The 13,397-nt window shown below is 38.9% G+C and overlaps 1 protein-coding gene and 1 non-coding gene across 11 annotated transcripts in view; one reads left to right on the plus strand and one right to left on the minus strand.

The window, feature by feature from the left end:
- Cntrl (centriolin) overlaps window positions 1-13,397 on the minus strand; it is a 77,467-nt gene that overhangs the window by 44,373 nt on the left and 19,697 nt on the right. For 7 of the 10 annotated variants that reach the window (XM_055600214.1, XM_055600217.1, XM_055600219.1 and 4 more), the window contains exons 8-12: window positions 9,797-9,916; window positions 8,541-8,763; window positions 6,714-6,823; window positions 4,382-4,576; window positions 174-327 (exon numbers count right to left, since the gene is read on the minus strand). In XM_055600214.1, coding sequence (XP_055456189.1) covers window positions 174-327; window positions 4,382-4,576; window positions 6,714-6,823; window positions 8,541-8,763; window positions 9,797-9,916 — 802 coding nt within the window. Of the gene's footprint in view, window positions 1-173; window positions 328-1,935; window positions 2,052-4,381; window positions 4,577-6,713; window positions 6,824-8,540; window positions 8,764-9,796; window positions 9,917-13,397 lie in introns of those variants that run through there. The other 3 variants (XM_055600215.1, XM_055600216.1, XM_055600220.1) reach the window with 3 other exon arrangements.
- On the plus strand, window positions 12,345-12,447 carry LOC129671814 (U6 spliceosomal RNA). Its single transcript, XR_008719404.1, has one exon. It is a non-coding gene; the product is annotated as a U6 spliceosomal RNA (small nuclear RNA).

The following is a 13,397-nucleotide window of genomic DNA, read 5'->3' on the forward strand; positions in this document are numbered from 1 at the left end:
AATAATACAAAATTCTTTAAGTTTTATTAAACAGTGTGGATAAATTCAGCAAAATTTCTCTATCAGCTACTAGTACTGAGTTGAAATGTACGCAGCCAAGTCCTAGACTGTCCATGTGGATAGCGTCTGTTAACACTGGAACTATTCACCGTAAACCACACTTAGATTCTCACCATCAGTAAGCTGTTGCTCAAGGTCCTTTATATCTTCCGTCTCTTTAGCAATTCTAGAGAGTATCTCATCCAGGCGGCTTTCGAGTTGTGTGTACTGCTTGTTCATAATGTCAAGCTGCTGCTCTTTACCTCTCTTCTGGGCTTTCATATGAGACTGAATTTTGGGGAAAAAAAAAATCAATATAACCCAAGTTTTTAAGACTCTTGAAAATAATAATCCTTAGTAACCTTAAAAATATAGAAAATAAAATGACAACTACATCTGCTCTGAGTTAGGCCCTGCAGTATCTTCATATAAGTGGTTCTTGTTAAGACTCCAGTATGACCTGAGCTAAGATGAAAAAACAGAGCTGATTGGGGAGGTTAAGCCATTTTTCCAAGGGCACAACTAGTAGTCCATAGAGAAAACTTCGGTGTTATATGAATAGAAATAAAACATGTCTACATTCCCTGTCTGCCGTTCTGTGTGTCACCTTAAACTTGTTTCTATCTTCTCAACTAGTTGTTGAGAGGGGTTTTTTTAGTTTTCATTAAAAAAAAAAAAAAAAAAACCTTCCAGAACACTGGCTATACTGAAAGACACTATATTTACAGAGAACATCAAAAGTATATTCCCAAATACAAATAAGCCCTATATCTATGTATAAGAGATTTTACTTATGGGTACTTACATTTACAAAAATTTTGGTTGGGAGTTTTATAACAAATAACTTAGGCCTTTTTAAAAAAGTGAAAAATTTTTGAAAAATTCACTTAAATGTACTTTTAGGCTTGTTGCGCTTTCAGGTGGCTTAGGGAAAATGGAGACTTGTGATAAATAAATACTCGGGATTCAAGTTTATTTTCCATCTCCTATTCAAACATTTTGTTAGATATAAAACTCAAAGGCCATTTATCCCAGCGAGTATTCAATTGCAGGGCCCTGGGAGGCATTCCCCTCACACTACCCATACTCTGGGTGACAGCAGAACTCAGTCCCACACACCCTCTTGGTCCCTGCTCCCTGACAACTGTGGCATTGCTGAGCCACTGCTAACTGAAAGGAATGGATTATCTCCCTCAGATGTGCTAGGGAAATAATCAATGATCTACTCTAACCTTTCATTTCACAGATGGAAGCCTGTGATCAATCAAATGTCTTGACTGTCTCCTTAGGCAGCAGTTCATTTGGAGACACGATAACCCGAGAGAAATTTTGCCACTCATTCCACCCTTAACCCCAAGACTTCCAAGACTCCAACCTCACAGGAGCAGAAGAATAGAGCACGAAGGGAGAAGTCATTAGGACAGTTTGAGCCTGAGCATCAAGCCTAAGAGCTGCTGGAAAGCACAGTTTGAGAGGTCTCCTCAAACGGAGGACAAATGAGTGGCAACGTCAGCTTTTACTGCACTGCTCGTAAGTTTGATAGGATGTTTCAGTCACCTCTCCCCCACTCCCCAAACACCTATCTGAACTCTGCATTGCACTTAGTTACTATAGATATGAGTTTCTATCCTAATAGCACACCAAGGGCGGCTCAGGAATGAACACTGTACTCTAAACCTGCAGCCTAAAGTTCACCATTAAAAGTGCAACCTCTACACGCAGGACAAGCATATGGTTCAGGATGTCAACGCTGGGCTTTAAACACGGAGCCACAGCAGACCCTGTGGCTTTTCGCAGCGGTGGAGCTCACAAGAGTTACTGTAAAAACAGGAACTACAGATATGACTCCTCCTCCTTCCAAGCCCTTTCTTCAAACACAAAGAGGACTGACCATACCTTAACTCCGAATCTGTCCTGTTACTGAGCCGTGGAGAACAAAAACAGTGGGCGGAAAGCTTTCTAAGTTTGTCTTCAAATTCATGTGAGCTTCCTTCTCTGACAGCCACATCTTTGCCAACGCCTCTGCCTAAATAACTTCCAAGCGCCTCAAAGCACTGTCTAGTCAAGTGTGAGTGACAGCTGAGCTGGTCCAGTCGCCAGCAGTCTCTGCGAAAGGCCCCACCCCCAACTTTAAATCAAAACACAGGAAGCTCCCGAGGGCCAATCACGCCCAAAGGCTGAAAGATCACTAGGCTAATTCCCTCTAGGAAAGCAGCACAGATCTTCATTGTGTTTGCCCATCGACAATTGTTCCTCTCGCTGGGGAAACTTGGTAACTAAAACGGGATTAGATTTTTAAATGCCACTTTTCCTTTTGAAACCAAAATGTTTACGTATTTTTTAAAAATCTGAGTAGGCTTATTTCTGAGCTAAGATTTTAGTTTTCATTTTTATCTTTGGATTTTTTAAATCCTTTTGTGAGGCCAGGGTTGTAGTAGCTTAAGCAAGGGCTCCAGCTCTTCAGAGTCCTTAGGGGCAAGCAAGTTAGTTTCTCTAAGCCACATTTCTACCCTCTGCGAACAGAAAACTTGCGATGAGGAGAACTGAGAAGCTGTGCTCCGGCATGGTGGGAGTGCCTTACCTACCCGAGCAGATGGATTCTTACCCTTGAGACTTACACAGAGAAACCCTATCTAGAAACGCCCCCATTTTCCACAACAAACGGCCGGGTGGTGTAGCACACAGACACTTGGGAGGCAGAAGCAGGAGAATCTCTTTTGAGTTCCTGGACAGCCAAGGCCACACAAAGAAACTTTGTCAAGAAACTAAGAAAAACAGAAAAAAGACATAAGACACCGTTCCTATGTCTCTTTGGCCCTTTCTTCTACGTGATACTGCAGAGAAACACGTCAAAATTAACTTCCCTTTATGCCTAAATGTCATGGTCTTCTGTGAAACAAACACACAATTCACCCCTTACTTGCACTCAGGCCCATCAAGCTGCTTTGTTCTTGCCTTCCAGGGATATAGTTTTCTATTGTCAGGGCAATCCTTTCACATAGGAAGACTTAATACATAATTATAATAAGTACGACACTGCTGACTGGTATACATCATGATACTTAAAAACCTCTGAGTTTTCATCCAACAAAAAAATTCTTTACATAATAAGGACTTTTAGGGCTGGGAAGATGGCCAAGAGTGTGAGAAGCTGAATTTGGATACCCGGTGTGCATGTAAAGCAGATACTGTACATAACCCAAACCCCAAGGGAATGGGAGAAGGGGGAAGCCAATTTCTGAAGCTGGCCAATCTAGCTAAGTTAATTAGCTTCAGATTCAGTAAGAGATCCTGTGTCAAAAATGAGTGAATTAATCAGCACCTAAATATGACAGAAAACAAGTGAGGATGACAACTGACGTTGGCCTCTGGCCTCCACACACATACAATGTTAACATACCCTACGTGTGCACGCAAACACACACATGAAGTAACACTGTCAGAAAGAATACTAAGTCTTAGGCTTTCTTCTAGAAAAACATTTATACCTATGACAATAACTATCTTTGTCAAAATTATTTGGTCTCTATTTATAAGTACGTACACACATACATACATACAAAACCAATGTGCTTAAAGAGAAATATGTCAAATTCTTAAAGCATTTCTAGTGTCCTGTCCTTATCACATTAAATTCTGGTTCCTGTTAGTCCAGAGATCTTAAAATGTTCTTAAATTATAGCTTTACAATTCAAACTGCAACGGTAAAATATGGAGGAAATAGTTTTACCTATTTCATAACAGTGGCTCAAATGTAAGAATCTATTCATAACCCTTAGTAAGATTTACTAGGGTATTGGTTGACAGAAAGCAGCAAGAGTCTGACTCTATCATTCAGCCATCTGACTTTACAACATAGGACGACAAACTCCAGAGAAATGTTTTATTTTTAAGGACCAAATGAACAGAAACAGCACACAGCTTTTGTGGAATGTTTGCATTAAAAATTAAAGAGATACAAAAGGCCTCTGACCCTGGCCCTTCGTCAGCACTTTGTGCTTTTAGGGAGAGAAACTTATACGAACTTTGAAGCAAGTTTCTCTTGCTCTATAATACAACAAAATTCAACCACTGCCCCTAAACAGTATGCCATGCAGCCTTTTTTGAAAGCCAACTCTTTCAAGACTAGGTTATTTCATTTTGGACATAAAATGTTTCATATGAATACACACCATATATTTTTATCCAATCATATATGCACACACACACAAACACATTACTTAAAATCTGAGTACCAAGCTAAGACTTCCAGAAAGGATTCTGCCACTAAAAACGATGAGGAATGTACTATCTATACAGAGTAATATTCTGTCTTCATAGAACAAGTCAAGATTTTACTTACATGCTTTGGGTCTTTGGAATCCAGGCAATCTGTGGCTTCCTGTAGGTTGCTGATCTCCTCGTGCTTTTCGGCAATTTCTTTTCTTTGCTTTTCCTTCTTCATTTCTAGATCCAGAGCTTCCTGGCGTAATTTGTTTAGATGTTGTATTCTACCACTCAACTGCTTGAGAAGAAGGTCTTTCTCTGCTTCTGAAATCTAATTCTCCCCAACCCCCAGCACGCAGTTAACAAAGGAGAGCAACAATGACGTATAAATAGCATCTATAATTTTTAAAATATTCGATGTTACAGAAGAATCTAAATAAGAGATGTGGGAATTGTCTAGTATGAATGAGAATGGTTCCCACAGGCTCATATATATGAATATTTGGTCTCCAGTTGTTTAGGAAGAATTATGAAGTTTTGCATTGTTGGGGAAGGTGTTACAAGATCTGAAGTTTCAAAAGCCCAAACCACTATCAGGTAGCTCTCTCTGCCTTATATTTTGTAACTCAAGATATGATCTCTCAGCTACTGATCCAGTGCCCATGCCTGCTGCCTTATGCCACGCATTCTGCCATGAAAGATCATGGACTCTAACCCTCTGCAACTGTGAGCCACAAACTAAACACTTTCTTTTATAAATTGCCTTGGTCATGGTGTTTTGTCACAGCAACTGAAGACTAGCTAAGACAACTAGATACTCTATATTCAGTTTATACTTTTATCCTAATTATAAGTGAAAAATCTTAATTCTGAAAGTGTATGAAAACTAGTAATGTGGTGACAAATACAAAGTTGTCACAATCACAGCAGTGAGAATGGCTGACCAGGGGCTGGAGATGTTAAGAGCACTGGCTGCTCTTCCAGAGGTCCTGAGTTCAATTCCTAGCAACCACATGGTGGCTCACAACCAGCTATAATAAGATCTGGTGTCTTCTTCTGGCATGCAGGTGTACATGCAGATAGAACACTTGTTACATAATAAATAAAATATTAAAAAAAAAGAATGGCTGACCAAATGATAAACTTACTATGCATCAGGTATTATTCTAACTTCATACCTTCTAATCCTCGAAACATGTAAGGTAGAAAGATACTCCCACAACTTACTGTATCTACTTATTGTATTTAATTTTAAGATAGGGTTTGCTATGTATCCTTAGGTGGCCTGCAACTATGTAAACCAGGCTGGCCTTTTACTGCTATGTGCTGGGCTTAATGGTGTGCACCACCACTACAGCAAGTCTACACGTATGAAAATAACATCACAAAAAAATCAGGTACCTTCTGCTCAATGTCATATTAGGAGGTTATAGAACCAAGACTATATGACTCTCGACAATTTACTAACTATTGTACTATGGTTTAAATATGGAGATAGTCTACCAGTGAGTTCTGAGGATTAACAAAGTAACAACTTCATATTCATCGGCTACTCCCACAATTATTAATGTAGTGATTTATACAAATGTAGCAATGTGTTTCAAAAGTGTAAGACTGAGGATGATGGTCCACATCTGTGACCTCAGTACTTGGAAGATGGATGCAGGAGGAAAAGTAAGTAGTTCAAGGTTATCCTCAGCTACATAGCAACTTCTTGGTCATCCTGAGCTACATGAGACCCCATATCAATTACATTTTTTTAAAGTTTTAGCCTATGCAATTACACCATGGATTTGAACTGCTTACTTCTCCATGAAACACTCTGGTAATTGCTGGAAGTAGTTTTTGGTCCTGTTTCCCACCCCACAAGACACCTTGTGCTTGGCAATGTTCATGCCACAGCAAAGTTGTTCTTTGGTTCTTAACCTAAGTCCTAGGTGAAAAGGTTTAGTTGCAGAGATGAGTCAGAAAACAGCACAGTATAGGAGAGCATCTTTTTGTGTGAAATTTTAAATATTATTTTATTATTTTAATCGTGTGTGTGTGGGTGTGGGTTTGTGCATCTGAGGGTTGATGCCCATGGAGACCAGGGTGTTGCATCCTCTGGAGCTGGAGTTATAGGCAGTTTTAAGTTGCCTAATGTGGGTGCCAGAAACCAAACTCTGGTCCTCTGGAAGAGCAATAATTGCTCTTATCTACTGACCCATCTCTCGGCCCCTTTTTGTGTCAATTTTAGGTATTTATTTGTTTGTTTGTTTGTTTGTTTTGAGTTTTTTGAGACAGGGTTTCTGTGTAGCCCTGGCTGTCCTGGAATTCTCTCCATAGACCAGGCTAGCCTCGAATTCACAGAGATCCTCCTGCCTCTTCCTCCTGAGTTCTGGGATTAAAGGCATGCATAACCACTACTGCAATTTTACAGGTAGAATGCAAACCTATTAAAATTATTTTTTAGCTATGCTTCCACTTACCTTTTTTTGCTGTATAGCTTCTTCTAGTTGCTTCAATTCTTGAGTAGCCAGTAATATTTTCTGTTCTGCTATTTCTACTTCATGATGTAGCTCTGACAGTAGAATTTGTGCTGCAAATTTAAAAACAATTCTCAAATATACGCACAAGAAAAATGTTGACTTATAAAATTTTTACTACACTTTCTTTCTCTGCAATGAACTCCACTCAGTTAAGTTGGTCCATTGCAGAACAAAGAAATTTATTACTTATGATGGCTTCAATCTCTAGTCAGCTTTATTCTACAAAATTATAGTTGATCCTTTTTTGCATAATTCTTAATATGATAAGGACTTTACTTAATTTCTCTTACCACTGTGAACTGTTTTAAGATAATAGGACTATATTACAAAGTATGTCACATGCTACTAAGCCATAATTAATTCACCCACGATATTAACAATAACACCACTGTCATCAATTTGTTATAGGTTAATACTTTATGATGGATCTCAGTATCAAGAAGTTCAACATTTGGAGCTCAGCATGGTGCTGCACACCTTTAATCCTAGCACAAAGGGGCATAAAAGGGCATAGGCATAGGCAGAGGCAGAGGCAGAGGCAGAGGAGAGGCAGAAAGGCAGAGAGGCAGAAGCAGGCAGATCCTAGAGTGTGAGACTAGCCTATTGAGTTCCAAAACAGCCAAGGGTGTAGAGAGACTCTGTCTCAGGAAAAACAAACAAAACAAAAACCCAAAACTGAAACAAAAGTGGTTTGCTATAGAGCTGGACTTGTAGAAAGACTTGTTTCCCAGCACTGAGAAAGAAAAAGGAAGGAAAGCAAAATAAAGAAAAGGGAAGTAACAGAAATTAAAAAAAGACAAACATAAACTCTCCTCCAGAGGAGACCTCAAATCAGTGTGTCTACCACAGATTTCATTTTGCCCTTTCTCTTGCTCACACTTCATCTTCTCACAAGATCCTCCAAATGCCAGTCTGCACATATATCTCCTTTACTTCTGTACCCCCCGCCAAGCTTTCCATAAAATACATATAACATGCTAATAATCTCATCAGCAAGTTCCCCACAGGACCATGAGTACTGAGGACTAGCAAGGTGCAGACTCCAGTCAAGAGCTCCTTTTCTTCTACATCCACACAGCCAGTGAGTGAGTGGATTCAGAACACTGGCAGAGTATCTTAAGTGCCTCTTGGCTTAACTTCTTCCTGTATGTGACTTGACAGGGGTGGTAAGATCCCCTGGGGTAGACTGGGGTAGCACACTGTAGTAGAGCAAACAGACTACAGAGCATGTCAGGAAGAGTCAGGGGCGAGCCTCAGATCTCAGCCTGAGGATAGTGCTCTACCCCAGCTTAACGGAACGTTTTTGTCATCATGGATAATAATAATGAAAATGGTTCTTTGCTTGCTTCAATGATTATTAACTGTACATCTCAATGAGTAGTTTCAGTGCCTGTTGGCAGGATGATATTGACATACTCTTATTAGACTGATTCCCTGAACATGATGCTGCCAATTACTGTCAGACACCCAATTCTCTATCACACACAACAGGAATTATTTAAAAAGCAGGCTCATTAGTCACAACTTAGACGTTAGACTTTTCATGTAAAATAAGTACCATTAATGTGTTTAACTAAAAATTATAAAATAAAATCACCAGCATATCTAGTTGTTTTATGTATGTATGTACCCATGTATGAATGCATGCATTTTTTTTGTAGTGCTAGACACTAAACCAAGAGCTTTGCACATGCTAGGCAAATGTTCCACCATGGAGCCATATCCAAAGTTGTAGATTTCTAAAAACTTGAGAATAACTTGTTTAACCTGCACTTATTTTTTTTTCTGTGTCTTCCAATTGCACATCTGGTGGTACAAGGGCTCTCAGGGTAGTGTCCTCATGTCTACGCTGTCCTCCTTCTGGCATCATCGTGATCTGAACTGCCTGGGCATCGCTGACAATGTAAGTCTCGGTGGCAAACATATTTCTCTTGTATCTGGATTTGCCAATGTAAGGGCTTTCATCTGGGGATTTGTCAATTTCAGGACACTAAAAGCAAGCATATTAATAGATTTATTAAGAAGCAACTTTCAGTCAAATGACATTATTCATCTTATTAGTGGCAAACCTATCACAGAAATATTTATATTTATAGTAATCTTACATGTCTAGAAGCTAAGAGATATAATGCTATTCTTAAATCTTTTTTCATATAGCAAAAAAGAATTACAACTAAAAGTGGTCTCAAAAGAATTCTTCCCTCTACTAACAAATAAAGTTTGGAATAACTGGCTAGAGACTACCCATAGCTAGATGATTGCTTAATATCACTTAATCTTTGGATCAGAAGCATGGGTGGATTATGTTGCTCCTGAGGTAAGTCAGATCTCAATCTACTAAATTTTAATCTTAAAGTTTTGAAAACTAAACCACACATGACACTGTTGAAATCACTTGGCCCTTGGGCAGCTCCTCGGGCAGCTTTCTGTGGTGTTGTTACTAATAGTGGCTGAGTGTTACTGACACTGGAGAGCAGTGAAGGCTAGAGGCTCCCACTTAGAAGTGCTTAAGCACTCCTGCTGAAAGTCTGCCTTTCCTCTATCTGCACCAAGAGTAAGACAACAGATGGTTGAGATGGCCTCTTTTTATTGCAGAAGTGGCTGCAAGCAAGGATCTCCTTGGAGCTTTTTATCTCTTCAGAACACTGTTTTAATTCCATTAGCCAACCACACACACAACCAAAATACAGTTTACTTTGAAGATATCCTTACATCAAGAAAGTAGAGTGGACTAGTGAGATGGCTTAGCAGGTAAATGTACTTGTGGCTAAGGCACCTGCTGCCAGGATTGACAACCTGAGTTCAATCTCTGGCAACTACACAGTGGAAGCAAGAAACTGACTTCTGAAAATTGTCTAACCTCCACATGCATGCCCACCCCTAAACATACAAATGCAAATATATATTTAAAAAGAAAACAGTGATTAATGGTAAAATCCCTTTAATGTTCCTGTCACCTGTCTTCCTCCTACCTCCCCCAATCCTGGCTTTAATATTAGATTACTAAAAAAATATAAACTTACCTCTGATGGATAATAATTTAGTGGCTCAAACTTAGCATCAATTTTATAAAAGGCCAGTTCCTGCTCCAGCTCATACTGCTTCTGACATGCTCGCGTTAATTCCATTGTTTTTTGTTTTAGCTATTGGCCAATATGAGACGAATAAGTATCAATGAGTTAGCATAATCCTATAATAATATGAGTAGTTCTCACTATAACTACACCAAATAGCACAACACCAAGAATATTTTATCTCAAGCCTGTATTACAAAAAATGAAACACAGAATTACCATTTCAGAAAAGATCACATAAAAGAACTTTGAATATTTGCCAATTCAGGATATAGTGTGTCAGGTTTTAGAAAGCAATTTATCATCTAAATATGAAAATAAATATCAGCCATTTTGTATACCTGCTTCCTGGTTTCCCAATTAATAGCACTCTGATTTTAGTGTCGTGGTGAGACATTTCCAGAAGAGAAAGACTGGCTTTAGTGGATGAACCTTAGATGTGAGTGTTAGTAGTTTGTGTGTGGGAGGACGGGGGTGCGGGGACCTCACTGTCTGACAGGGATCTGTCTGCAGCCCACGCGGGCAGTGTGTGATCTTCCTATCTCTGTCTCCCTCTCTGGCCAGAACCTTACTCCTTGTAGCAGAGAGGTAAGACATGTATACGCACGCCATCAGATGCACATATGTGGTATTAGTAAGTTTTAATACTACAGTAACTTTAACTACAGATTTTTGGGAAATGTAAGGATAATCTAATCTAATTTCTGAATTTGCAAATGCAGAAGTTGAATCTCCGAGTGGTGAACTGCCTTGCCACAGGTGTCCTGGCTACCAAATGGGATCCTCTGAGTTCATTTCAAAGGGCCATGAAGTGATTTCTGACTTTTTCTTTTATCTCTCCCATCCCCTTTTTTGGCAATCTGAGAGTTGAGTTCAGACAGAAAAGCATGCAAAAATATTTCATGAATATCAAAATGTAAGTTGAAAAGAAAGCAAACACATGAATATTTTACAAGGCCAGGAAATTAAAATCATGCATGAGTTAGCTTGCAGTCCCTCCTGAGTACCCATCACATGGGGTAGCTAGCACTGAGCCACACTCTCTGAGAGGCAGACGCTGAGTATGTCCCATGAGCTGTCTCACCCAGGCTTCACACACCTCCACAAAGCTGCTCAGAGAGGGTAAGCGACTTGCCCAACTGAGCAGCTGCCTGAAAGGCCAGTGGGTTCAAGTCTAACACTCCCTAATGTCCCATGTTGCCTTCAATGTCCTCTTGCTGTCTAGCACATTGCCCACATTGATGTTTCCAGGGAATGGACAAGAGGACCGAGTCTCAAAGATATACTTCACCATCAACAGCATCAACTTATGTTCAGCGTTTTCCCCCAAAGCAAACTGACAACAGGGACAAAACAAAGGCAAATATGACTAGAAGCACAGAACATGCCTGCACTACTTTCTATATAATAATCTTAGTTTTCAAAGCACTTCTGTGTTTTCCATAGCTCTAGACTTAAGACAATAAAAAGCCCTCAGCAAATATCTGTTGGCAGAAGTGCGTAAATGAGAGCAAAACAGTAGTCAAAGGAAGTGGGCTATGTGTATTGGCTATGGATAATCAAGAGATAACTGCAGCTAACACATTACAAACAGTAACAGTAATACTAACTTCCTCTCACATTCAAATTTGTTCTCCTGCATACAAAATCATTTACAACATATCACACAAACACAAATGCATTCCCAAAGAGACAAGCCAGTTTCAAAACTTAAAATGTAAAGCATATTAATAGAAGTTATCATGCAACACTACAGAAAACAGTGTGCAGTTCAGTCCTGGAGGAACTACCTTAAGAATAAAGACTCAGCAGAAACAGGCCTGAAAGAAACAAAGATGTAGGCTGAGAGAAGAGAGAGGCAAACCAACATGTCACCTAGAGAGCCCTGGAGAGAGTTAGGTTCTGATGTTTCTAGCATCTGTCTATTGATGACCGAATAAAACAGTTATCAGTACTGGTGTCATAACACATGGCATCACTGAGTATAAATTTACCATCTTGCATTACTTAGCTTGCTTCACTTGAAGTTATTTTCACATTCAGAGCATCATTAAATCCTCACGAGGCCATGAGGTGGCAGGACAAGTAAACATTCCCATTTTAAAAACAAGAACACTGAAAGATAAGAGCTAAATAGCTTACAAAAAATAATGATATAGAGGAAGTTGGGTTAGGATTTGCGGATGGTGGGGATAGGGGTAAACCAGTTTAAATGGCCGTCTGAAGACTTAATTCTTTTATAAAGAAACTAATTTAATGCACAAACAATTACTTAATAAAACTACAAATTATTATGTAACTGGAGGTGATATTGTCATCACATAGTCTACAAGTGACAAAGGGAAATATAAGCTTTCAAAATAAGGCCTAAAATCTTCTTTTTTAAATATATAGTAGTACTTTGGGATAACAAAATGGAGACAAAATAATGAAACAAGTCATTTAAAAAAGACAGTGCTCGCTTCCACAGCACACACACTAAAATCTAAAAAAGACAGTGCTCGCTCCCACAGCACACATACTAAACTTGGAACAATACATAGATTAGCACAGCCCTGCGTAAGGATGGCGCGCAAATTCGTGAAGCATTCCATATTAAAAAAAGACAAATAATCAACAAATACATAAATAACATTCACTCCTCTAACAATCACAAAAACATTAAAGCTGTAACAAGATTCCAATTTTTTCTCTCCCATAAGTTCACCTAGTTTGACCCTTTTACTCACCACTGTAGAAGGCAAAAATTAGTGATAAGCTTTTCGAACTGGACATTGGTATTTATCAAATTTTATTGCATATATTTAGTTGTGTGTGCACACGTGCTTCCGCATACATTATGTGGACAACTCAAAGGGGCTTGTTGTTTTCTTCCACCATGTGAGTTCCAGGGACTGAACTCAGCTCTTTACACTCAGTGGAAAGTACCTTTACCTGCCAAGATATCTTGCTGGTCCCATTTATCAGAATTTCAAAAAAAATTTGCATGGTAATTCCACTCAATGTGATTGATGGTAAAGAAATTCTAGTGTGCGTGTGTAAGACACACACACATGCACACACACACACACACATACTTTCTCTGCGGTACTACCTCCAGGAGCAAAAACAGTGACCTAAATATTTACCTGCAGGAACTGGTTAAAATGCAGTTGTCTATCCATATACCTTATCTATAGATACATATGTGTATAAAAAGTTCCCTTTAAAAATATTCACGAAATATTCCAATGTATAACATTTAGTAATACATATATTACTGAAGCATGGAAAACAAAAAGGCTACCTATTAATATTGGGGGTAAGGTAGAAGAACAGCCTTCATTTTTAGTGTATATATTTTTGTGATCTGAATTTGTCATAAGTACATGTTAGTTATTGATAAAAAGTTTTAAAATGTTAACAATAAAAATAACACAAATGTAGAAGAGCACAGTATATCTTCTAACAAAAATACAGAAAAAAGAACAAAAGTGCTGACAGTTTATAAAACACTTGTCTATAGTATAAGCCAGGTATGGTAGCACACACCTTAATCCCAGTAATCGGA

This window comes from Psammomys obesus, unplaced genomic scaffold (genome assembly GCF_907164565.1).
Source record: "Psammomys obesus unplaced genomic scaffold, mPsaObe1.curated_primary_1811, whole genome shotgun sequence".
NCBI classification, from domain to species: Eukaryota; Metazoa; Chordata; class Mammalia; order Rodentia; family Muridae; genus Psammomys; species Psammomys obesus.